At 39.5% G+C, this 27,030-nt stretch overlaps 1 protein-coding gene across 2 annotated transcripts in view; it reads right to left on the bottom strand.

The window, feature by feature from the left end:
* LOC129777949 (RING finger and SPRY domain-containing protein 1-like) overlaps nucleotides 1-24,859 on the bottom strand; it is a 35,360-nt gene extending 10,501 nt beyond the window's left edge. Inside the window, exons 1-5 of one of the 2 annotated variants that reach the window (XM_055784561.1) lie at nucleotides 23,946-24,859; nucleotides 4,829-5,009; nucleotides 1,412-1,564; nucleotides 1,262-1,351; nucleotides 1,079-1,196 (exon numbers count right to left, since the gene is read on the bottom strand). In XM_055784561.1, the coding sequence (XP_055640536.1) occupies nucleotides 1,079-1,196; nucleotides 1,262-1,351; nucleotides 1,412-1,564; nucleotides 4,829-5,009; nucleotides 23,946-24,193 (790 nt within the window). In that variant the 5' untranslated portion in view covers nucleotides 24,194-24,859. Of the gene's footprint in view, nucleotides 1-1,078; nucleotides 1,197-1,261; nucleotides 1,352-1,411; nucleotides 1,565-4,828; nucleotides 5,010-20,414; nucleotides 20,675-23,945 lie in introns of those variants that run through there. The other variant, XM_055784562.1, reaches the window with a different exon arrangement.
* Between the last annotated feature and the right edge of the window lie 2,171 nt (nucleotides 24,860-27,030).

Raw genomic sequence — 27,030 nt, 5'->3', positions numbered from 1 at the left:
AGAAGTATTTGTTTTCTTCAAAACAGCGATCCGCGTTGACGGCAGTGAGCTTCGTTTATTAGTTTAGGGGAGCGTCAAAGAACAGCTGATTTTCAGTCGGAGTGAACGTTTTCAAAATTAAAATTATGAATGAAAATTAGCTTTCCCATATCAAATTAGTATTCTGTTTAAATTAAAAACATTTTTGTTTGCAGGTGGGGAAAAAATCTCATACGAAAATTATTTATTTATCAACTTTATATCATAAAGAAAAAAATCAGCAACAATGTTGGAATTGTATGACCATATGGACGAATGAAAGTCAGAAATACGTGTTTCTAATAATTAAACAACATAATGTGAAAATTTTCATTCAAATTTTAAAATTTGAAAACCGGCTTCGTGTCTTCTAATCTGGTAGAGGTTACACTAACGATTTTCGGACCCAAATTATGACTCAAACTTAAAGTCGCCACCAGACGTCGACGTTATCGCGAATTACCAATTTACCACCATCTGACATATCGTGATGTCGATGGTGAACTTTTACAGCAGAGGGATAGTGAGATAGGCGGTGACGGTAGGTAGAGTGAGATAGCGATAATCGTGTCATACACCTGGGATAATCCCAGCGTATCCAATGAAACCGAATCTAAATCTCTGGTCGAGTGGTCTCTCAAAATATAAAAAGTGCTGCTTTGCGTAGACTTGGAGAAATTGAAAAGAATGAAATGACCGAAGCATTGTTATCAGAATAGTCCAATAAAACAACATTAGATTGAAGATATAACAATATCTTTGAAAAAACAGAGAGCAACCGATTTTTTTATTCCTTCCCGATTTTTTCGTCCACTACATCTAAACACCCCAAAATAAAAATTTGTTCGTAAAAGAATTCCAAAACTTGAGGTGATGTACATGATGGATGATGTACATCCCATCTTTATGCGTTCCTTCTATGTATGGAAAAAATGTATTTTATTTGTAATGAAAAAATCGGCAATTACTTCTCGAGCAACCTAATAGTTTCAAACATTTCAATTTTGAAGATTGACTGAATTAACCAATAAATAGAACGCAAACAAAAAGCAATACTCACAATAGTTATCGAGGCACCATCGGGCACAAAATCCAACCTGCCTAAAGATGAATTCATGACTGTTCGTGTGCCTCTCAAGACGCGTCAGTGGGTTTTCAGGATACAGAGCCAGTTTGCGCTAAAATCGAATAAAGTTAGAACATAGTTATTCCTAAACGAATTCATCATTCCATCATTCCACACCTTTATTGTCGCCTTATTCTCGCTTGTCTGGGCAAATTTCTCCAGTGCAATCAGTGAAAACAGCATCACATCCGGATTAATGCCCTCGTCCTGTTCACAAGAAAGAAGTGAGATTTGCAATCTCTCAGTATGTGTGTTTTCAGAACTTACGAGATTTCCCAACAGATAACCGAGCGTGACGTCCGATAATACCGCTATACTGCTTGGCCCGGCCAGCTTCTCTGCCAGGCAGCCAAGGATGACACACAGGTTTCGTTCCCGCTTTGGTGTACGTCTGATTGAGTGCGTTATCATGTCGGCAACCTGGGGGGAAATGGAAGCGATGATCGTTATTTCATAATGAAAAATTTAATTAGATATTTTGCGAATTAAATATAATTGCGCAACGTCACGTAGAATCGTTAATTTTTCGACAAATTCTGATTTTTTAGGATCCTCTCCATATACGGCTACTCAACACGCAAAATAAATTTCCATTTGAGCAATTTCAGTTCAAATTACTTAAGAAAGCGCGTATCCAAAATTAGGAATCCTTTCTTCAAAAAATCGTAGTTTAGTAAGTACTTCGGAATCGATTGAGCTCAAATTTTGATACAATATACAGAACATCTAGGATTATCGTTACAACATGGACGGACAAAGGTTGGAATTGAAATCGAAAGTATTGTACGCGAATGAACTGAAAAGTTTAAACCCTCTTAAAGCCAAAAAGAAGAAGAAGAAGAAAGTATAGTATTGGAAAGGATCGATTCGTATGCATCTTTGTTGGTATTGGTAACTTTCTATGATGTGCTTTGTGTCATGCTGTTGTTTATTGTTGTATCATGCACCACACATTGAATTCCGATGGGAAGAAAGTTAATTGGATGGGACTATGAATAGCGATTGTATGCACTAGTGGACGGATTTGTATGGCAGCAGACGGCAAGCAGAATTGGGTCATAAGTATTGCTCTATTTCAAATCAACTCGTTTGTATATTTTTAAGAGAGATCAAAATTAGTGTTTGTTTGTATGTCCTGCATGGAAACGAAAATTATTGAACCTATAGACGTGACAAAGAGAGAAAGAGAAAAAAAGGGAAAGAGAAAGAGAGAATGAAAGACAGAAAGAGAGAGAGAGAATGAAAGAGAATGTTCTACAAAGTTGTTTAACCCTTTGCGGTCGTATTACATTTGAACATGGGTTTCGTACTGGTCGTAGTTATTTTATTTGAAAAAGCGGTGATGCATAACTTTGTGAGATTATATGCAGTATATTCATAACTAGTGAGCTAATGAAAGATGAACATGGTTAATTTTTTTGTAAATTTCAGATAAGAATTTTCTTAATATGTGGTTCAATGTGTTACATTCATATAAAGAAAATGTGTAAAAATTTTTCTTCGTTTGATATCTTTCGAAATAGTTCCTAAAATGCAGCCCTGGTTCAGGCATATCTCACAAAAATAATTAGTTTGGTGTCTTCTGCCTTTAATCTTTCTGTTTGAACATACATGAAATTTTGCATTAAGTCTTTCCTCAAGCATGGGTAGCAACTTTTGTTTATACTGAGTACCGTGATTTATTATTCATAGAAGCACCGTTTTGATTCGTGAACAAGTTTACTAGACATTGAAATCGTTTATAAAAAGTGTAAACTGATGAAATGTTGCGTAAAGTATAAGATTAATATAGTTTCTGGCTGTGGTGGCTGAGAGCAGACAAACGACCCCAGAGAGTTAAAATAAATGGGGCTACAATATTGTCGAACTATGTTTATCTCTATCTATAAAGATGAGAGAGTTAGATTTTTTATTTCATCGACAATTTTGGTCACCCTATTTTTGATAACATAAAAATGAGCGCTCTGTCATATGTAACAACTTTGTCGAAGGCACTTTTTGTCTAGACTCTAGAGAATAACTGTCGAGTTCTAAATGATAATTTCCACTTAAATGCATCTCCTGGACCATTGTGCAATGTGATTAATATTTTTATGGCGGTGGAGCTTGAGCTTGAGCTTGGATAGTCTGTACAATTCGTAGTTGCTCTCCGTGATTGACCTGAACCTACCAAATTGCACAAAGAACACACAGAATGACGCTTGGGACTAGCAAATCATTCTCGTTGTCCAATTTTCGGTGATTCGAGCTTTAAATGGTCAATAACGACGCCGGCCACGTCTTTACAGTCACCAGGGGAAGGGAAGGAATGTTAGTATGATATTCGCCGCCCGAAGGCCAGAAGGGTCGCCTCTATAGCGTGGTTCCCTTGCGTTTATCAAGGAAGGGATAGTTGTTAGTGGGAATGGTTAAGAAAAATCAGGATTCACTGCGGTAAGTGATGTGATTATGAAAATGCGAACAATTGACCTCTCGACAAAACAAAAATCTGAAAATCTCATGTGTTACAACACGCGGCAGAGATTTTCTTCAGGTATCCTGAGAAGGAAAACCTGTAAAATTGATACATTTTATATGATATATTATATTAATATATTCTAGTATTCATCGCATGTACTTTTCATCAAATTCAATCGCGTTGGTGGAGATTAAATAGTAGGAAACCTGAGAAAGTAACCGAGAAAACTCCTCCAAGGTCAACCGATCCAGCGATATGTTCCGTTATTCATCACACCTTCTCTGAGCATATTTTTATTTTTGGGAAACCTCAGAAGGTCACCGAGAAAACCTCTCTAGTAACAATCGTCCCTGCCATTTATTATATTATTCACCGTGTGTACGCTTTTTCGCCGATCCTATTGGTTCCAGAGGAGCCCTCCCGGTCACTCCCCCAGGCCTCTCGCAAAGACATCCCTCGCCGTCGCGATTAGTAATCTAATTGCGACGTCGGAGAGTCTTCCGCGGGAAACTCGAGAATGCAACCGAGAGAACCTCTCCAAATACCTTCAGGGTATAATTCAGGAATCACACCTTCCGATTTTTTAAGTTTCTGATTTTTTAATTTCTATTTTTGGTTTTTTAAATTTTTGAATGTTTAATTCTTGGATTTTGAATGCTTGAATTTCACATGTTTTTGAATTTCTGAATCTATAAATGAAAAGATGGAGATTTGTTGTGGTTTTAGTATTTGCACTATAATCCACTTTCTTTTTCAATTAATATTTTTATGGTGGTGGAATCCAAAAACAGTTCAACTAAAATTGGACATTTAAATATGCAAAAAGGCCATAGTGCAATGTTTCGTAAAAATCGAAAAGTGTCGAGAGTGTCGAACGTATACGTATAACTGAATTTGGTTAAAAGAGAGCTTAACAAGAAGTTAAAAAGAGCTAGTAAAGGTATTCAACATCAATTATCATACATGCTACCCATTCCAGCACAAAAGAAGCAAACACGTGGCAGATTAACTGTCGAGGTCGCCCGATTTACGACGTCCAGTGGCAGTGGCAGGTCATTATCGACCAATTCACACTCCGTCGACTACAACTGTTAGTGAATTGATATGCATGAATATATATACTATCGTGTATACCTATGAATATGTATGTATGTTGCGAAAGGTGGAAGCGACGAGGAGCATAGGAAAACAACACAGATGCGACTCTCTTGAAGGCGGCTACTCACCTCAAGAACTGAATCCTTTGTTGGCAGTGGACTGTCGTCTAGTAGCAGCGTGATAACACTCGGACCCATTGGGTGTTCCAGAGGAACGACTCGTATGAGGGATTTAACCAGCTGGATCCAACCTGAAGGCTTATCGGTTATATCGTGCAACATGACCATCGAGTTGGGCGGTTCAGGCTCACTGTAGGAATAGAAACAAAGTCATATATTGCGAAATTTCTCTGATAGTCTAGCATCCTTTATTTGTATTTGTTTGATTCTGTATTCTGTCGAGGGAAGCAAATTTAGTTATCAACCAATGTTTTCCAGGTTCAAATGCTTCTGCGACAAGTAGGACTATTTTTAACGACTCATATCAGTTCGTGACTCGCAGTTCAGTAATTCTTGGCTGAACTCGTTGTTTACAAATAAACATTATCGCTAGCCAGCTGCTGTGGCGATTATGTTATTGGAAATGGTCAATGAATAATTCAATCGCTCTAACCCGGCACAAACAGTCTGATCGATGGGGTGATACAGCATCGGGAAAGCACTTGGTGTAGCATTTACCCCTCACACATATGTCTCGCCAGTCGTGGAAAGCAGAAATCTATCCGCTGACTCAGCGATGATTAATTTTACTACCAGAAAATGTGGATATCGCAAAACACGAAAATATGATAACGACCAGCGAATACTATACAAACGTTCTCGTCAACGAATTCATTGCATTCGAAAACAAAATGCCATTGACTCAAATTTCCCTTTTGTTTTTCTTCCCTCAATCAGCAATTCTCCTGGCGCATTCCGACCATTACACCGTCCGTCTGGCTGACTGGCTGGCTGCGGGAAGGGATTTGGCTTCCGTGTTCTCCAGCATGATGATGAATTTTTCAGACTTGCTTCGATTTTACGTCAACCTCACTCTCGCAAGTTCCCTTTCCCCGCTGTTCTGGATTTGATTCGTTCGAAATTAGGTCCAAGTGCAATTTGCTCAATTCGATTGGCTTGTTTTAATTAGAGTGGTGTTTATAATAGTGGTGCGAAAGCATACATTTTTGTTTTGACGTAGGATTACGTCTTTCGGGAACATATTGGGGTACAAATTGAAAATCAAAAATCGAGCACATGGTGAAAATTGTCCAATTTCAAACGCTTATTGCTCAGTCATTCGATTTTGGCACTCCATAACAATTTTTCATATTGAAAAAAAATATATGTCATGAAAATAACTATCGAACAATTCAAAAGTCTCAACCCCTATCCTAACGGAAATGCCCACTTCTGATTGGTCGAAATTGACGATACATGCGGCGGTTCCCTAACAGAGACATCAAAACCAACCTGCCTGGGGGAAATCGGGATTGCAAATACATAAAAGTAGGGGGAGCTTTTGTTCCTACCGAAATGTGTTCCCTAACAGAGACATCAAAACCAAGCTGCCCGGGGGAAATCGGAATTCCAAATCGGGGGCATTTTTATATTGCAAGTAAGGTGAGTGATACGATTAATTCTAGCAAATAAAATTTAAATTTGGAACCTTAATGTTGGTTGCTTCGTGAAATTTCATGTCAATGACCGATTGTGTATTGTGAAAAATTTAGCACAAGTGTAAGTGTAAAATTGTATATGGTAGCAGTTGTGTTAAAAATGACTTGAAATATGAAACGATTTATTTCAATTTTCATAAATAAAAGCCAAGGTGTGTTCCTGCTCGAGAACAGGTCGTTTGGTTTAAGCTGTCTGTTTTGTTGTGTTCATTTTCACCCAAGGAAAGTTTATGCGGCGAGAAAAATTGGAAAAATGAAGCAATATTAGAAAAAGTGATTTCTTATATGCTCTACATTTAGTATTAGTTGTTGTTAGTCCAATTAAAATCCGCATTGGGTTAAATAAACACAGAGAAAGTACAAATTATAAAATAAATTTACCTTTTCCATTTCAAATATGTTTTCTCTATATTAAGGTAACATGTTTTGCTGATGAGAAAAATTGATAATTGTGTTCGGTATTGGTCATTATCTTATATTACATTGGGGAGTTTTTTTTGTTTATTTCATCCATACACAACCTAGGAGACATCTCGTCTAGTATCACAGAGGGCGGTTTTCATCGTATCCCATTCCACTTCGGTATCTTTTATCTTGTGCTCACCATCCAACGCCTGTTTACCATCCTTCTATCATCATTACTCGGTAAACACTGGTGAAGTGAGCAAACAATTGCCAACAATCAAACAAAACGGCCCTTTTCAGAGCCACCAAATCATTATCAAAGAGTTTAACTATATAATTCTTCCAACGTATCCAAAATCAACAGATAGCCTAACGGAATCCTACGTCAACTATGCGGTCGTGTCTCGGACACAACCCTCCTGTGATTTTTTTTTGTGGAGACCTTGGTTTCCAGTGTAATTTCTTCAATGTGGCAGATTTCAGCGCTGCATCTGTTGCTGTATCATTACTCGAAATTGTTTCCACTTTTTGAAAAACAGCAAACATAGGGTAAACTCACATACAAATGAAAATGATAGTATGCAACCAAATCTTTTGATGAATTTTACTGATTTCATCGTTCATCGTTCTCGTGTCACGGTGTTTGTTACCGAACTTCTCCAAAACGGCTCGACCGATTTTAATGAACTTGGTAAGCATGAGAACAGGTTGTAAACTATATACGATACCGTTGTGATACCGATTACTATATATTTAATACCGGATAAGGTGGCCCTATTCAGAAAAAAAATCTGATTTTTTTTCTTAAATTTGGCTTCAAACAAATCATATAATCACAAATCCTATATTCTTTACCCTATTTTTAATCGTGATTTTAGTATTTTTTTTACAAACTATATTCAAATAATTTAACCCTTGTTCGTTCTTAAAACAGAACGAATTTATTTATGTTGTTAAGTGACAGAAGGCGCTACGCCCGCTACATCGAACTTTCATCCATACATTCGCAAGTAACCTCACTTCGTCTTAAGCCGGGCGTATCGCTGACGGGCAGAAAGTTTTTTTGAATAAGCACAACGAATTATTGAAAAAAATATATAAAACACCTGCTGGAGAGCACTTGTATAGATTCAATGCTCAAGCGGTGCTAGAATCATAGAAGGTGACTGCACAGTGACGCGAGAAATTGTGAATCGAAAAAAAAACATTAATCTGGAATTCATCGTTGACATTCGAACGACTCTGTCGATGTTCTTCTTCAATAGCACATTTTTAGTTTGGTTAGTCGACAAAATCGATAGGCTCTGAGGAAATCGATGGTGTGATTTCCTTAGAAATTCCAGATATGTCTACTGATCAACTACTAACCCGTATTCTGAAATCCGAATTCAGAACTACCCGAGCGGATCTCAATTTTGCATTCTGTAATCCATTCGACTCAAGTCCAATCGAGTTGTGCAAATGTGGCAACCTTGCCACACAATTCAGTATAGCCGACATTGAACCCAGTGTTCCATTCATGTGAACCATAAATGGTTATGGATTTTCGAGTGGAATAAACACATAAACAAATTTTAAATGAACAATTAGCTCTACATACCATTCCATGCCAAATCGATCTCAGATTTTCGTGAAAATTGGCAGTTTTGTTCTTTATTGAAAAGGTTTGACTCGTTTTTTTTGTTTTTTCATTAGGGTGGCCATATCCATTTTAGCGTCGTCCGAAAAATCAACTTTTTCCTCTTTTTTCCAAAAATGGCTTTTTTCAAAAATTCATAACTTTTGAACTACTAAGCCGATTCAGATGATCGACATATCAAATTAAAGCCAATCACCTGGTCACCTGGTACTACATATGTAGAAAATTTGAATTCTGTTCTAGTTATTATTGATTGCATTCGTTTTTTATTGTTTTTATAGTATCCTCATACGCACACTTTTACTTTGGTTAGTCGATAAAATACGCTCTGAGGAAATCGGTATCCTTTGAAATTCTAGATCCGTCTACTGAGCACCTACTCTCCTATTTTCTGAAATCTGAATTATCCGAATTACCCGAATATTGGATTCTGTAATCCGTCCAATCCAAGAAAAACACCGTATACCGGGTCAGCTAGTTATTATATTAGGCTGTCAAAAAAGTCCTGCGGTATTTTTTTTGAATTTTCATTTGTTCATAAAATTAGTTACAATCATCTGTTTTAAGTCAAATATGCGCCGTTTTGTTCGATGACTTGTTCCCAACGAGATGCCAACTTCATAATACCCCTGTTATAGAAGCTCGCTTCCTTATTGGCAAGAAACTCAGATAGCCAATTTTCACAGGCCTCTTTTGTGGCTAACTTCTGACTACCTAGCTCGTTCGCCATGGACAGAAACAGGTGGTAGTCACTTGGTGCAAGGTCCGGACTATACGGCGGATGCAAAAGAACCTCCCATCCGAGCTCCCGGAGATTCTGGCGCGTCACCAAAGAAGTGTGTGGCCTGGCGTTGTCCTGATGGAAGACAATGCGGCCTGTGTTTATCAAAGATGGCCTCTTCTTCATGAGTGCTACCTTCAAGCGGTCCAGTTGTTGGCAGTACTGGTCCGAATTGAGCGTTTGGCCATAGGGAAGCAGCTCATAATAGATTATTCCTTGACAATCCCACCAAACACACAGCAGAACCTTCCTGGCCGTTAATGAGGGATTGGCCACCGTCTGAGCCGCTTCAGCGGGCTTCGACCACGACCGTTTGCGCTTCACGTTGTCGTAAGTGACCCACTTTTCATCGCCAGTCACCATCCACTTCAGAAACGGGTCGATTTTGTTGCGATTCAGCAGCGATTCACATGCGTCGATACGGTCAAGGATGTTTTTTGCGTCAACGTGTGTGGCACCCATACATCGAGCTTCTTTGTGAATCCAAGCTTCTTCAAATGGTTAATAACGGTTTGATGACTTATCCCCAGCTCTTGGCCGATGCTACGGCTGCTACTATGCCGGTCTTTCTCGGCTAATTCAGCGATTTTGTCGCAATTTTCGACGACAGGCCTTCCGGAGCGTGGCGCATCTTCGACGACCTCTACACCAGAACGAAAACGTTGAAACCATCGTTGTGCGGTGGAAATGGAAACTGTATCGGGTCCATAAACTGCACAAATTTTATTGGCAGCTTGAGATGCATTTTTGCCTTTGTCATAGTAATACTGTAAAATATGTCGGATTTTCTCTTTATTTTGCTCCATATTTGCGACACTGTAACTCACGAACGACTTAACCAAACAAAACACTGTCAAGGACTATATTATAATACCTTTCCAACAAGCTATAGTATGACTCGATACAATAAATACAACTAGAACTACGCGCTTACAACGACACCTCGCGGAAATACCGCAGGACTTTTTTAACAGCCTAATATAAACATAAGGACATTAGTAAGGCGAAAGTTAAATATCGAAGTAAACGTCATCGAAAACATCAGTCAGATGAAAATTTGTGGGAATTTCGAGCAGCGAAAATCTAGATTGAAAGAAACATGCACCAGCTTATGAGTCGTATATTCTGTCAAGTATATAGCGGGAATTTCAAATTGTAAATCTTCCCGCTGAACATTTTTAATTTTCATTAAGTTGGTATTATTCTACCCATGTTTGTATAAGTGACGTATTGCATTAAAGTTAAATTAATGATATTCAAATCTTAAAGTGGATGGTGGTCCTGTGAAGGGTCGAAGGATTTGCGTGGTTTTATAGTTTAAATTGAAGATGGTTGATACATGAAAACGAGATTTGTGTTCTTATTGTCAGTATGTAATTCTTCTTCTCAAGGGTGTTTAATAAGTTCGAATACACTTTAAAAATGTGTTAAAAATGAAAATAGAAGATATTTTTTCTGTGTCAATTTTTATTGAGGTAATGTTTATTGAGAACCTTTAAGACAGCAGCACAACTCCCCTCCCCATTTGTGCAGTATGAAGAGCATGAGACGTTTCTCAAAAGAATCGCACGCGACACGCACCTGGTCCATAGTGCTCAAAAATTGCTTTGAAAGCAAGCTATTGAAATCATAACAATCTAACTTATTGACGATGCTTGCATTTGTGAAGATCGGAATGTGTTCCCGAATATGGACGCAAAATCAAGGCCGAACCGAACCGAGGCTCTTTTCAGGACCACCAACAAGCTCAAATGAGTTGAATTTCATTTGTATCCCTGTATAAATGATTCCATACTTTTACTCATCCACTCACACACTATCAAGAAAAACTTTCCGTGTTCTTTCAAAATATTCATTTGTTCATTCATTGAAAATTGCTTCAGATGCAACTTTAAACAATTTGGTAATCCTAGCGGTACTCCTACGTCTGCCTTATGGCTACATCATAGATATAACCCACTTCTGTTTTTTGTTTAATTTTTAACTCGGTGTCTCACGTAGTACGTAATAATAATAAAAGTTATGCGTTCAACGATTTACTCTACTCATTGACAGAACTCAAAACGAACTGTCTCTGTAGCTATAAGAAAGCATTTATAGTGTTTCATCCGATTTTCTATGGATCCCTTCTCTAATATCTATTGTTTGCTCGTAGCTCGCTAGGTTTATTCGATTTATAGTTCCCAATAGAAATACATCGTTTTTTAACACAAAGTTACGTTTGATAGTTCTCGAGTTTTCTTTTGAGAATTTCCCGTTTCCCGCAAAACTACGTGTGCAAATATCGTGTGCGTTAAGGATTTTTCTCGTGATTTTCTGCTGTGTTGTGAAAAAGCTTATTTTTCGCAATTCCCGTCTGTTCCCGTTCGCCGAAGAATTATACATCTAGTATTTAGGATCCTGCGAAGAAAAATAAAAGAACATCCCGAAGTTGCCCGGGTAAACTAGATATTTACTCGGAGAGTTAACCCGACCCTAACACTCAAAATAGTTAAAGCTTCTTAACTATAGAACGGTCATCAATTGAGAACACCCCTTTTGTAGCACTAATAAACCAAAGTTTTGTGTTGCAGATCTAATTAGTAACTACATATAATAAAGGGTGTGTCACATCAAATTGCATCACGGAAAAAACGCTGTAGAAATTCGCCCAGTAGACCGATCCTTTTGAAAATTTTAGACAGTAAAATAAAAACTATTAAACAACTTTTGGCATTTTCTTTTTAATCATACTTCGAGCCCAAGCCCGTATGCTCGCACCTTCCTCTTTACCCCGTCCATAAGGTTCTGTACAACGTCAGGTTGTAGTTTTTTTTTTAACAGAAATGCATTTTCTCTTGAAGTCCGCCTCCGATTTGACAACTTTTGGGTTCTTCCGGAGGGCCTGCTTCATAATCGCCCAATATTTCTCTATTGGGCGAAGCTCCGGCGCGTTGGGCGGGTCCATTTCCTTTGGCACGAAGGTGACCCCGTTGGCTTCGTACCACTCCAACACGTCCTTTGAATAGTGGCACGAAGCGAGATCCGGCTAGAAGATGGTTGGGCCCTCGTGCTGCTTCAATAGTGGTAGTAAGCGCTTCTGTAGGCACTCCTTAAGGTAAACCTGCCCGTTTACTGTGCCGGTCATCACGAAGGGGGCGCTCCGCTTTCCGCAAGAGCAGATCGCTTGCCACACCATGTACTTTTTGGCAAACTTGGATAGTTTCTGCTTGCGAATCTCCTCCGGAACGCTGAATTTGTCCTCTGCGGAGAAGAACAACAGGCCCGGCAGCTGACGAAAGTCCGCTTTGACGTAGGTTTCGTCGTCCATTACCAGGCAATGCGGCTTCGTCAGCATTTCGGTGTACAGCTTCCGGGCTCGCGTCTTCCCCACCATGTTTTGCCTTTCGTCGCGGTTAGGAGCCTTCTGAACCTTGTATGTACGCAGGCCCTCCCGCTGCTTGGTCCTCTGGACGAATGAACTTGACAAATTCAGCTTATTGGTGACATCCCGGACCGAACTTCTCGGATCACGTCTAAACTGCTTAACTACGCGGTTGTGATCTTTTCCACTGACGGAGCATCCATTTTTACCGTTCTTCACCTTCCGGTCGATGGTTAGGTTCTCGAAGTATCGTTTTAGTACTCTGCTGACCGTGGATTGGACGATTCCCAGCATCTTACCGATGTCCCGATGTGACAACTCCGGATTCTCGAAATGAGTGTACAAGATTAATTCACGACGCTCTTTTTCGTTCGACGACATTTTTCCAAATTTACGAAAAATTGACAGTGAAGCATGGCCAACGTGATCTATACACTCTTATCTGATTATAAAACCAAAGCTGAAGATATAATTCCTAAAAATTAAATTTCTACAGCGTTTCTTCCGTGATGCAATTTGATGTGACACACCCTTTACAGTAGTTCTAAGCTGAGACGAGTTCTACCGACGATGCTAGTGTTTCTGACACTTGTTATCCTTATGGCGGGTTTACACTAGGGAGATCTATAGCTATAGATGGATTTATAAACGGGTGAGAATAAATATGATACACCTATTCGAGGTATATATAACTTGAATAAAATCAGCATATGTAAACGCTTGTGAATTTCTCACTGGTGAGAAATCACTAAAGTTGGATGCAGTTCTACTTCAGGTGAATAAATTCACCGAAAATATGAATATATTCATTATAGAAGTTCACGCTAGTGTGAACGGTTGATGCGATTTCTATAAATCTCATCATATTACTTCACATGAATATATCACTAGTCTAAACCCACCCTTACAGAGAACACAGAAAGGAATAGGATTACTGCCAATATCCGATTCTTTCAGATTATCGTAAAAGCTCTCCGACAACATGATTTTCATGATCTTCAATTCATTTTTGCATTGTGAATTCTACGCTTTACATTTGCCTCAAATTCACAGCGTTATGTGACTCATCGCTGAAAATCAACTCATCGCTGAAATGACAGGAAAATTTCCCAAATTACTCATCAATGTACCCCATTAAGCAATCATATATATTTTATCAGCCAGAACATCGATCAAGTGACTAATCCGATTCGCGGTTCTCCCCTTTCTCCTTGATTATACAGGCAAACCCACTGCAAAGCTGTCCGCCGACTAGTTATCTTCTCCAAAATTCATTTATTTTATCCAACACTTTTCCGTTCGTCATGTGAACTCAACAGAACACAACAAATCCACCGCCGCGGTCACGTAGTTCACGTACAGTAAGAATAATAATGTAATCGATTCGATCTCGGCCGGTGCGTTCCACGTTGTTGTTGTTGTGTGTACTGGGCGATAAGTTTGGGGGTTAAATTGGCACCACGAGTAAACTATTCGACACGACCTACCCCCGAGACTCCCGTGCTCGCGGAGTGGAGGAGCTTGGGGACAGAAAACAGAAATCACAGCTCGTGCTGGGAAGCAATTAACGCGATTGGTCACTTCATTCTCCCTTTTTCGGGCAAAGCGACCGTGCTCATATTGTGTAATCACGAGCGAGCGAACCCCTCTACTGGAACCGGAATTCGCGAAGGCTTCAAGGATTGCTCAAGGAATGGCGTGTGCATAATATGGTTTGGCTTCGATCGATGGAGTGCGTTGTTCTGAGTGGTGAAATGAATGAATGAGCAGAAATTTCATTGATATTTTAGAGAAAAAAAAGTAGAATTTCTATTTGATCTTGAGCAGAAATAGTGATTTGTGTTTAACTATTTTCAACCGAATTAATATATGTTGGATATTTTTCCATATTGTTTTCCCCCTTTTGAAGCTGTATTTCGCATATAAAGATAATGTCCACAATCACGATTGATGAGACAGGTTGAGTTGAAAAAAGATATACTCTCGTTAGCCTTCGGCATTTCACACAAACACCTATAATTTTGCTGCCGTATAGCGAGAAAAAAAGTTTGCCGGAGATGCATGAATAACATGAAACGTAAAACTGGTATTTGTATACAAATGATATCTTCTAAGGTTCTAGTTGCGAGACGATCAAATGCTTCAAAACATAGATGCCAGACATTTCTGTTCCATCACTCCCCAGAAATAAGTCCGAATTTTCCCATGTGGGAGAGAAACTTTCAACCGAACGTGCTGAGAATAGATCGAAGCAAGTACCTCCTAGTTTACGCGATCTTCTACCAACTATTGGGGGGCTTCGGCATCTCCCGGAACAACACCCAACACGTCTGTTCCAATTTCGCGATCGAGGTAACAGTCTTGGCCTGTTTGCGCTTTCTGACCTGATGGACAACATTTTGAATGCTTTGAATATTAATGACTTTCTTGAAAGTTTTATGTTTGCAAATGTGTTTTTAGCAGCGTTAATTTGCCTCGATGCCTGATTCAATGCAAAACATCAAGAATTTGACCGCTGTCATACAGTGAAATTGCAGAAGCATCACCCCTAAACAAGACCAAGTTAAATTTTTAATTCACAGTTCTCACTGTGATGAATTTTCCCTTTGTGAAACATGGCTTTCTTCAGATGAAAAGCTAACTTTCCACGGTTTCAACATTATTCGCCACGATTGAATGACTCGTTTGGTAGCGTACTATTATTGAAAAAAATGTCACTGCTTCTATAGAGTCACTCTCCCATCGATGACGGCCTAGACAGAATTGCGACCACTTCCAAATGACAATTTTTAATACTGGGGAATCAACTAGGATAGCCAACCACCCTGCACGGTCAAGCATGCTAGACGTATCTTTCTTCGTTAATCCTGGATTGCACGTGGAATCCTATTTCCCCACGGTAGTGATTACAAACCAATAACTTCAACCATCAACAATGAATCAAGTTCTCGTGAGTCAGTCGATATCGCGTATGACCTCACAAAAAATACTGACTTAAGAAAATTTGCGGAACTAATATCTGAAGCAATCGTTCCGATGCATAAACTTCCTCCCCATCGAAGAGTATTACTTTATATCAGCATTGATTTACGACAGCGCATTTCAAGCTCAAAAGAAACGTATACTTTAGGGTGGCAGCGAAAATGGTCATGTCAAACTTCAAAAACCGACCATGTACATTTTGTTTATCTGGTGTTATCTCTAAAAAAATAAATTTGGCCGAAAATCGACTTTTTGGAACCTAGCCTGAGTGGCCAAAAAATCAAAACTTTGAGTACTTTGAGGCACCCTGAATCATGTCCTGCTGAATTTTACACAGGTCATTATTTTGGACCAACAAACAAAATGTACATGGTCGGCTCTTTAAATTCGATAATTATTTTTTTTCCATACCTTCATTGCCTCTCAGGCTAAGTCCCAAAACGTCGATTTTCGGACACCAGATCTCGACGTTTGAGCATTTTAAAGTTATTTGGCATCGAAAAAAAATTTCGATTTTCCAAATTTCCTTTACCACCACCCTTGGAAGATTTTCGAAGATGAAACAGTCAAAACTTTGAGAGTTTTAAGGCTTTGAGCACAAATCATGTCCGATTGAGCTGAAACAGATAATTTTTTTGGGCCAATAAACAAAATGTACATGGTCAGTTTTTGAAATTCGATAATGAAATTTATCCCATACATCCATTGCCACCCTAGCATACCTGTTACCACTTTCCGACGTCGTCCTCTATCACTTTGGTGGGACAAGGAGTGCTCAAAGGTATACCTTGAAAGATCATCCGCTTCACAAAAAAGTCCGGAAAACTGGATTATTGAAATGGTTTCGAAAGAACCAAGCTCTAGAAATCAAATTAACAGGTTTGATTAAAGCAAAAAGCGAAGATATTGGTGGAAGTTCGTCAATAATTTGCCAAGGGAGACCGCTAAGAACACTCTTTGAAATACGGCTAGGGGAATGCGTGACTAGAACCATACACATGAAAGTGACCAATACTCTGACCGTTTGCATTTTTAAATTCTGCAAGGAAGGTTTGTCCCGATTCCGTTCCTGCACAAAACGTCGTACGCATTCTTCTTCAAAGCGATTATACGATTTTTTCGATGGTAGAATTCTCATTTACCCTTCTCTCGTGTAACAATTCAGCTCCGGGGTCAGACAAGATTAAATTCAACTTGATTAAGAATCTTCCCAACTTGGCGAAACAGCGTTTGCTGAACTTATTCTACAAGTTTCCAGTCCAGTCATGACTTGTCATTGTCATTGGGCTTACATTCTATACTTTTATGGCTTATAAAGGGTGTGTCACATAAAATTGCATCACGGAAAAAACGCTGTAGAAATGTAATTTTTAGGAATTATATCTTCTGCTTTCGCTTATAATCAGATAAGAGTGTATAGATCACGTTGGCCATGCTTCACTGTCAATTTTTCGTAAATTTGGAAAAATGTCGTCGAACGAAAAAGAGCGTCGTGAATTAATCCTGTGCACTCATTTCGAGAATCCGGAGTTGTCACATCGGGACATCGGTAAGATGCTGGGAATCGTCCAATCCACGGTCAGCAGAGTACTAAAACGATACTTCGAGAACCTAACCATCGACTGGAAGGTGAAGAACGGCAAAAATGGATGCTCCGTCAGTGTAAAAGATCTCAAGCGCGTAGTTAAGCAGTTTAGACGTGATCCGAGAAGTTCAGGCCGCGATGTCGCCAATAAGCTGAATTTGTCAAGTTCATTCGTCCAGCGGACCAAGCAGCGGGAGGGCCTGCGTACATACAAGGTTCAGAAGGCTCCTAACCGCGACGAAAGGCAAAACATGGTGGGGAAGACGCGAGCCCGGAAGCTGTACACCGAAATGCTGACGAAGCCGCATTGCCTGGTAATGGACGACGAAACCTACGTCAAAGTGGACTTTCGTCAGCTGCCGGGCCTGTTGTTCTTCTCTGCAGAGGACAAATTTAGCGTTCCGGAGGAGATTCGCAAGCAGAAACTATCCAAGTTTGCCAAAAAGTACATGGTGTGGCAAGCGATCTCCTCTTGCGGAAAGCGGAGTGCCCCCTTCGTGATGACCGGCACGGTAAACGGGCAGGTTTACCTTAAGGAGTGCCTACAGAAGCGCTTACTACCACTATTGAAGCAGCACGAGGGCCCGACCATCTTCTGGCCGGATCTCGCTTCGTGCCACTATTCAAAGGACGTGTTGGAGTGGTACGAAGCCAACGGGATAACCTTCGTGCCAAAGGAAATGAACCCGCCCAACGCGCCGGAGCTTCGCCCAATAGAGAAATATTGGGCAATTATGAAGCAGGCCCTCCGGAAGAACCCAAAAGTTGTCAAATCGGAGGCGGACTTCAAGAGAAAATGGATTTCTGTTCAAAAAAAAAACTACAACCTGACGTTGTACAGAACCTTATGGACGGGGTAAAGAGGAAGGTGCGAGCAAACGGGCTTGGGCTCAAAGTATGAATAAAAAGAAAATGCCAAAAGTTGTTTAATAGTTTTTATTTTACTGTCTAAAATTTTCAAAAGGATCGGTCTACTGGGCGAATTTCTACAGCGTTTTTTCCGTGATGCAATTTGATGTGACACACCCTTTAATATCAGGCTTCCTTTGCTTTTGTTGATTTCTTACTCTACTCTCGCACCGTGAGGACTCGTTTGTTTGGGACCGAGCAGACAGCTCGTTAGTCTTTCGGTGGTAAGGCACCACGAAAGCAGCTCGGATAAGCGCAGCAGCCGCAGGATAGGTGAAGAAGCCACATCGCTATCGACCGGGAGCTTTGCGTGAAATTCGTCGCTATCAGAAGTCGGCCGAATTGCTGATCCGCAAGCTACCTTTGCAGGATTTGGTTCGTGGAATTGCTCCGGACTTCAAAACCGACTTGCGCTTCCAAAGTTCCGCGGTTATGACGCTGCAGGAGGCCTATTCGAAGATACCAATTTATGTGCTATCCACGCAAAATGCGTCACATCATGCCCAAGGACATTCAGCTGGCCCGTCGAATCCAAGGAGAGCGTGCTATATTAGCTTAGCATATATTCAACGGCCCTTTTCAGGGCTCCAAATTTGATGGATTAGAGTTCAGAAAAGTTTTTTACAGGCCCATCTGAAAGGAGCATTTAGCTAAAATCGTGGTGTCGATGATAATTCGATACCGATAAGTGCCATGGATATGGATTTGATAGTGAAGAATATGAAATACATGACATGATGTAGTGAATATTTCCCCATATCGAAGAAATCACTTTGATGAAACTGCATTATAAAATTATTTGTGTACTAATGCCGTAATCGATAGTCGACTCTAATTTGCGCTGGGTAATTTCCTCGGAGGATTCGATTCCTCCTTTGAGCATTAATAATCTCTTTCTGGCAAAATGAAGTGGTATGAATTATATTATTCGAAAGATAAAATGAAGAAGCTTTCTGCCAACTTCCTTGAACCTCCAAACATCTCTTTTTCCCTTTTGTCGTTTTTGCGTTCGCTAATCCTTTCTCACAACACCCATTTCTCGTTTGAGAAATTGTCGAGTAAACATCGTTTGCCAGTGCGCGTACAGCGGGAATTCCTAAAGATTCATTGCACCTCTAATAAATTGCCGAAAGACGTGGTCTTACTTTGATCGCACTTGATTGAAAAATCCAAAACGAAATGTATTTGGTCGCAGCATTATATGAGTAGAAAGCAAATAATCGCTCGAAAATGACTTGATTTTCGCGATGTGAAACATTTTCCGTTTTTCATGTTATGCATCCAATATTGGATACGAAAATTTTCTACTGATGGGGAAACATAATATTCAGAAGCTTTCCTGTTAATTGCGATTGATGGAAAAATCACAAAACCAACTGTATTTGGTTGCAGTGTTGTATGGATAGAAAACATTAAAATAAACTCTTTCGCATGAATGTATTTTTCAATTCCAAGGGGAACTGGTAGATTATTTTTCAGCAATGATGATAGCAACGAGAGTTCCGCGCGTGTATGTGTGTGTGTGGCGGCTGCTCCGATGTTTCAAGCGGAACCGTGGCATCGCTCTCCTCCTGATGGATTCCCTTCTGGCCTAAGGTGCACAAACAGGCTCTTGGTACACCGTTCATCAGCGCTTTCATGATAAACGAAGTTAGCTTCACCACAACAGCGACAACATGCTCCAATCGCTGTTCAATTATAACTGAGTGGGTTTACGAGCGGCGCTCGCTTATATACCGATTGTTGATTTCAATAACCTGTTTTGAAAGCAATTTTAAGGCTATTGAAACAAGTTTTTGGATCAAAAAAGTAACAAGAATAGAACGCGTAGACATTTTATCTTTCGAATGAAGTGTTTATCATACCATTTCGTTCAGTTGTTTAAGAGCTATTAACGCTCAAAATCTCGGTCTCCGGCGTAATGCTTTCGTTTTCGAAATTTTGATTTTACACCCCGGCATAGAAATGAAAGACGTAGTCCTACGTCAAAATGGTGCTGTCCATTATTATTACAATCGGGTTCTCAACTATGTTAGCCTGTTCAACGCATGTTACAAAATCGAAAAATGTGTAGAACTTTTCTCCCTGATGCTTTCTTATGCTCCGCTCAACAGCAGTATTTTGGAGAAAATAATTGGAAACAGATTCTCACTTACTTTGAAGGATGAACGCCAATCGGTTGTGGAAACAGCGATTCAAATTTGCTGTTTCCACAACAAACTGGCGTTGGTAACATAGCTTAAATAAAACGGCTTTGTTTAAAAAAAATTAAGTCGATGGCAATGTTTTTCCAACATGTGTACACAATTTGTACAGATCAGATTTTCGTAATGTACGCGTAAGCTGATTATACATGCAATTCTACAAAAAGTCTCGTACTGAAAATTCTTACCTCTGGCGCTTGCGTCACTTTGCAAGATTACGGCAGTGCACGTGTTGTGCTTAGCAAAGCTGAGTCAATGTACCTGGATTCCACCATGCCCTTCTTTTCAGTAACGGAAGCAAACATCCATCTGTTGCTCTTGAGAAATCTTATTTAACGTTTCGTCGAATGCGATAACGAAATCCTTGCAATTTTCGAGTAAACACAGGGTGCCATTCAAAAAGTATTGCGCAACGTCTCAAATTCCTTCAAAAGTAAAGGAGAAAATGAATTGCAATCATAAAACGATACGTGAATGATACTATTCGACTGAAAAGACCTGATCGACAAACCATTTATCTTCACGACAACGCCAGGCCTCATGTTGCACAAGTCGTCATAGTCGCACTCCAAGAGCTCGAATGGGAGATCCTTCAGCACCCGCCGTATTTTCCGGACCTTGAACCGACCGATTACCGTCATCCGGGGACAAATTGATCACCGGGGTGAAATTGATCAAACGCACTAATGAAAACAAACTGAAATTTTTGAAAGTATTTTTCAATTAAATTTGAAACTTTCCTATATGGCACGTATAATAATCACTTGTAGGTTCTTTTCGTCAGTGGTTCTCATCGAATCGCTTATGAAATTGCATAAAAAATTATCTTTTTCTGAACCGCATTTTCGTTTCCATTTTAAAAAACGTCAAAACGATATTAATAAAAGCTAAACGTATCAATCCACACTGTGCGGATTCTTTACAGGATGAAATAGTAATCAGATAGTTATTTTTTTGTTACAAGTGAAGAAATCAATTTTACAAAAAAACACCATGAAAGACAACTGTATCTCTTAACCAGACAACCAATGTTGCGGCTCAATTTTCTCGGAATCGGTCGAACCGAATTAGACGCGAGAAATTTCATTTGAAACCCCATTTTGTTTCATTTGAAAATCTTTCAAAGTTTTATCGATATCGATCCACGGATTCCGGAGATATGGCGGAAACAAGTTTAGTGCAGAATCCAAAGCAATACAAAACGCGCCATATGAAACTTCATGATTTTTCGAAAATAACCTATTTGTGATGAATTGAAACATATATGGCCGCGGTTCTGCCAAAACGAACCAGGCGCCATTTTTTCAAAATTGAGTTATTTACACCTGAGAGAGAGAAGCCAGCAGAATGACAGATAGTTTGTTTTCTTCTTATTTTTTTACGCTTTCTCGTCAAGAAAATTCAAATCGGACAATTCCAATAAGCAAGTTGTTGTCGTTCATTCATGAGAAAAGTGTTCAAACTTGACGTGAATCTTTGTTTGTGAGTACATTTGTGCGTTTTTACCCCAGATTTGATTTTTGACGTAGGACTACGTTTAACAGGAATATATGGGGGGTAAAACGAAAATTTGAACACTGATCATAGGAAATAATGAAAGATGTACCAGGTCAGCCCACATCGTGGTTTCCAGCAGCATCGGCCCACTCAAACTCAGAGTTTTTTTTTACTTCTGAAAATTTCGATATAGCTGTCCTAAAGAATTATTTCGATGATTTCTAAAAGAATATCCGAAATAATAAGCAAACTTATTATTATGATTTGTTTGCCGGTGGAGATCTTGTGTGAATTTATGGATGTTTTGGGCTCATTTGTGACTTTTTCCGATTGTTCATTCAGTTTTCGCGAATTCTTTCATTGTTTCCGAGTCAAGTCAAGTAAAAAATGTCAGTCAAGATGTCAAGTTAAGATGGACGCGAAAAAGACATTTTCCAGCGGCGAGAGCTGTTTTCTTCGATTGAAAACAAAAGGTGAATATTCGTTTCGCTGCGGTTGCTATCAATACGCTGCCAAAACATAACCGGTTCGGTTCGGATTACTGCTGCCGTTCAACGGAAGGTGGTGCATAGACAAATTTGTGAATTATTTATTTGGGAATGGTGTTTTTGAGAGCATTTGAGATGAAGTTTTGCTGTAACCATACTGAAAAACTAATTTGATATTCAATGTTTCAGGTTTACTCTAGGCACCAAACAATCAACATGCTAATGTTGAGGCTGAGAGTTAATTCGGAAGTTTTATTACTTCACTACTTTGAAAATGGTTTGCGCATTTAGTTTGTCTACATTACATCTGCACTGTATATAAATATGAATACGAAGCCGAACAATGAATTACGTATTTAGAGTTTATTTTTCTGAAGTGGAATAACTTGACCTAAATTCGAACAAATGAAAATAAAACAATATTTATATTTTAGGCAATCTTTGGTGTAGTCCTACGTCCCTCTGGTTACGTCCCCGACTTTGCCCATCTTTTCGTGTTTTGATTAGTGTTTGCCTTTTGCGATTTTGCGATGAGGGCAATAATTGTTTATATGGTGGTTTGACAACCATTCCCGCTCTCTAAAGGCAAGGGGGCTGCCATACAAATGAAACACAAACTTCTACATTACTCGAGAGCTAATCAAGCAGATGGAGTCAAATTTGGGATGTGAGGGGTTTTGGATACGAGAAATGTTTCTATGATGGTATGACACCCCTCTCTCCTCTGAAATGGAGAGGGAGCCCAGTAAAAATAATACACATATTTCAACCAAACATATCCCACCAAATATGACAATCGAAAATTTTCGAAAAACTCTGAACGAAAATGGGAAAATTAGGAGAATTCAAATTCGCATATGTTCTACAATTACATAGTGACAAACGTTGTTAGTCCATTTGATGATTGCGCTAACCAAATTGATTTTTGTTTGAAATTGGAAATGTATTTTAATGTGATAAAACGCGCTCCTTTTTCTTCTTCTTCCTATAAAAAAATTTATCACCGAATGTGTTGATAATAGCAGAACACGAGAAAGGAATTGTCTGATTTAGGACTGTCTTTATTCTATCATGTATTCTGTATCAAACATTTATTCCATGTAACGGAGAAACATGTTATTTGCATGTGGTTGAAATATCTTCGAGAATTGTGTCTGAAAATAATTTGATATTATAAAAAAGAGTTTTGGTAGCAGTACTGGGAAATTCATAGTAGGAGGTTATTTCAGAGGGTAGATTAGAAGATCAATCAATGAACATTTCTGCGATTGGACCCATGAACGTGCGCTTAGTAAGAAAACGTGAACGTGATAACGAAAAATAAATTTTGGGCGGGACGAAGTTTGCCGGGTCAGCTAGTATTATATGAAAAAATATGATATGGAAAAAAGGAAATGCAAATATAATAGTTTAAGTTTTAGCTCAACCTATAAATTATCATAAAATTCAGGCTGAACATTTTTTTCTGTTGATTGCCGGAAGTATAATATCTCACAACTTGTTTATTCCATCTGCCGATCGTTTGCCGTTATGTGGAACCATTCTTTCATTGTCTTCAAGTTCATTCAAGAGAGGAATCTTTTCTTTGTTTGACTAAAAGTTTTACCTTGTTTTCATTGTATACAATCTCGACAAATTGGTGTTAAAACATGAAGTGATATCTCCATACTGGAGATAACATAAAAATACATAGCCTTTGCATCACACCAGCAACATTTGATGCCCTCCACTTACTTGTCCACAATGGATCCAATAATCTCCAGCGTTTCCTTCACAAGCTCGTCGACCGTGTCCGAAAGTGAAACCTTCTGGAAATCAGTTCTGGCACAAGACCGTCCTCCGTACCCTCCCGTAAATCCTCCTCGCCCACCACCATGAGTGCCATCGCCAGCGCCGTCGTTTCCACTAGGCGTGTATGAATCACGACTGTTCTCATTCAAGTATCCTTCCTCGACTTTATCCTTGCATAAACACACTCCCATCGCGGCGCTTTTTATAACCTAAATAATATCGCTAGAAATTCACTCCCAATAAAGTAATCATCACGGTTCCACTATTCCACTGTGTTGTTGACAGCTCCGTGCCACTTTCTTCACTATTCGCAGCAGATGTGTGTACACAGTTACCAGATTATAGATCAACTATTTAGATAGGAAACCTTATCACCTTCCCAGAAAAGCAAATTTAATTATTGCTTTCGATGAACACCCCACAATCTTCTTGTTTTGGGAACAATTTCCTGTATACTGAACTAAATCAAATCCACTTGTGAGATGACGATCAGTCTCAACATACACGTCAACAAAGCGTATGCTTCATCGAAAAAAGAAAATCAAATCCCAATCAAAATTCGCAGCCACCAATCATAGAAACCAAATCGATCCGTTATCTCTGCTGTTTCGCAAGCAGAACCGAGCGTAGTATTTATTTACACCAGAAAACGGCTGACGAATGGTCGCACTTTTTTCCTCCAACTACGCTAAACTTGTGACGAATAATGTAAATATCAGATCAGCGGCGGGCCGACAGCACTGAAGCGAATGCGAATTTGTGTGTGCAACAACTTATATTTAGTGCCACAACAGCAATCATTCGCTACTTTTCACAGAATGAAACTGTGATTGTGGATTCGTGTGGTCCTCTGTGTGTTGAATGAATGTTGAGTTTCGTTGAGTGCGTTGACAGCATATGTCAAACGACGAAAAAAAAATCTGAAATGTCAACATCAGATGGCTTTTTTTATAGCAAAACGTTTTTGCAAATTGGAGCTCAGGTTAGTGAAGTGATTCGTCTCTAATTGGACACCTAGCCTATTGGACAACGATATACGATCCAGCAGCGAGTCGAGATCAAAATTTACTACCGAAATTCGGAGTCAATGGCCTCACATTTAAGAGCACTACGTCCAATTTATGGTCGTCATAATCGTCCTGCCAGATCAACAATTGAGCGTCTAGTGGAAAAAATTGAATCCAGAGGCACAGTACAAAATGTTCCCGTGCCAGTGAGACAAAGAAGTACCCGTAGTGTCGAGAATCCTGCTGCCGCTAGCGCATCAATTGAGGAAGACCCAAACCAGTCTCTCACACGTCGTTCTCAAGCGTTGGGCATCTCTGTGACGTCGTTGTGGTGAATTTTGCGAAAAGATATTGGCCTACATTCTTACTAGATCAAATTGACCCTAGAACTGAAGCCGCTTGACCACCAGAAACGTATGTTCGTGAATTGGGTTGAGCAACCTGAAAATGATCCGGATTTTCATCGAAAAATCATCTTCAGCGATGAGGCTCATTTATGGCTGAATGGCTTCGTCAATATACAACATGCGCATAATTGGCCAGGCAGCAATCAACACGTACTCCATGAGTTACCATTGCATCCCGAAAAAATACGGATTGGTGCGGTTTATGGTCCGACGGCGTCATTGGGCCGCACCTCTTCCGTGATGATCAAGACCGGCATGTTACTGTGAATGAGAAACACTACCGCTCAATGATAACCGAATATACTGGATGATATGGACTTGGACAATATGAGATTCCAACAGGACGGTGCCACAAGCCACACAGCGAATTTAACAATCGATTTATTGAAAACCAAGTTTGATGAGCTTGTTATCTCACGAAATAGCCCAGTCAATAGGCCGCCTGGGTCGTGCGAATTGACGTCGTTAGTCTCTTTTCTGTGGGGCTACGTCAAGTCTATGGTCTATGCCAACAAGAGATTTCATCCATTCCGTTCTATTACTCCCTCCTCACACAAACGAAACCTTCTTCAGCTGATTTCCCATGCCTTAGACAAATTCGTCAGCAAATGTCGCTGCTTCCAATTCCGATCCAACAAAATCCTTCTAGTGAAACTATAATCAAATACTATATTGAGCAGAACGAACTGCCGCGGATAGAACGAAAACATCCAGGACTCAACTGGAGTCGAATATGGCGCAACATCGCATCGAAACAAATCTCATCGGGACATCACAGTACATTGTACCTAATAGTCAACGAAAAGACACAGCACAGAAACAGCGAAACACCATACAGCGGGCGGATGGAGCGAGACATTAGCGCATAAAATAAGCGAGTGCCCTCGAGTTGTGGCAGCTTGGGCAAGAATGCAGTGGAAAACGGCAGAGATCTTGGGAGGATGGCAACAACCCAGCAAACAATAAATCGCATAACAAGCGTATATACAACATCATATGCCTTAAAATTTGGTTGGCATATAATGCGCCTAACTGGCATATGCATGCAAAAGTGGAGGCCATATACATACATGGCAAATGCTTACCGAATTTGTTTGGATGAATATGCAACTTTGACCGGCTATAATAGCGACTTTTGCCATACTCATATACGATTTATTACAGACATAGAAAAAAAACAAATGGTGCAAAATATTTTCGTGAAATGTTTATTATAGCCTCATGAATCGCCATTTTTATATATGAGTATTTATGTTTGTAGAAATTATAATTATTTGATTGACTTGTGTTGGGCGTGGAATATGAATGTTTAAAATGGCACAGATTAATGTTTGGTGAAAACTGCTCCGATGTGGGTTCGAACTCCGGTCGTCTGGATTATCATCCACCAGCTATCTCGCGCGGCTATCTGAAATTTAATTCAACAGCGGTCGAAACTTTCGAGTGCATCAGAATTTCATTGACATTTCAATATGATGTAATATGTTCTTAATTAGGATCTAATATGATTTACTGTTTCATGATTTTCTTCAGCATGCAACACGATTTGCTACAGTACTGAATCGATTTAAATTATACGCTTATACGACACACAAACTGCATCAGCGTAATATA

Source organism: Toxorhynchites rutilus, chromosome 3 (assembly GCF_029784135.1).
Source record: "Toxorhynchites rutilus septentrionalis strain SRP chromosome 3, ASM2978413v1, whole genome shotgun sequence".
In the NCBI taxonomy this organism is placed as follows: domain Eukaryota; kingdom Metazoa; phylum Arthropoda; class Insecta; order Diptera; family Culicidae; genus Toxorhynchites; species Toxorhynchites rutilus.
This window is presented reverse-complemented; position numbering and strand designations above follow the sequence as displayed.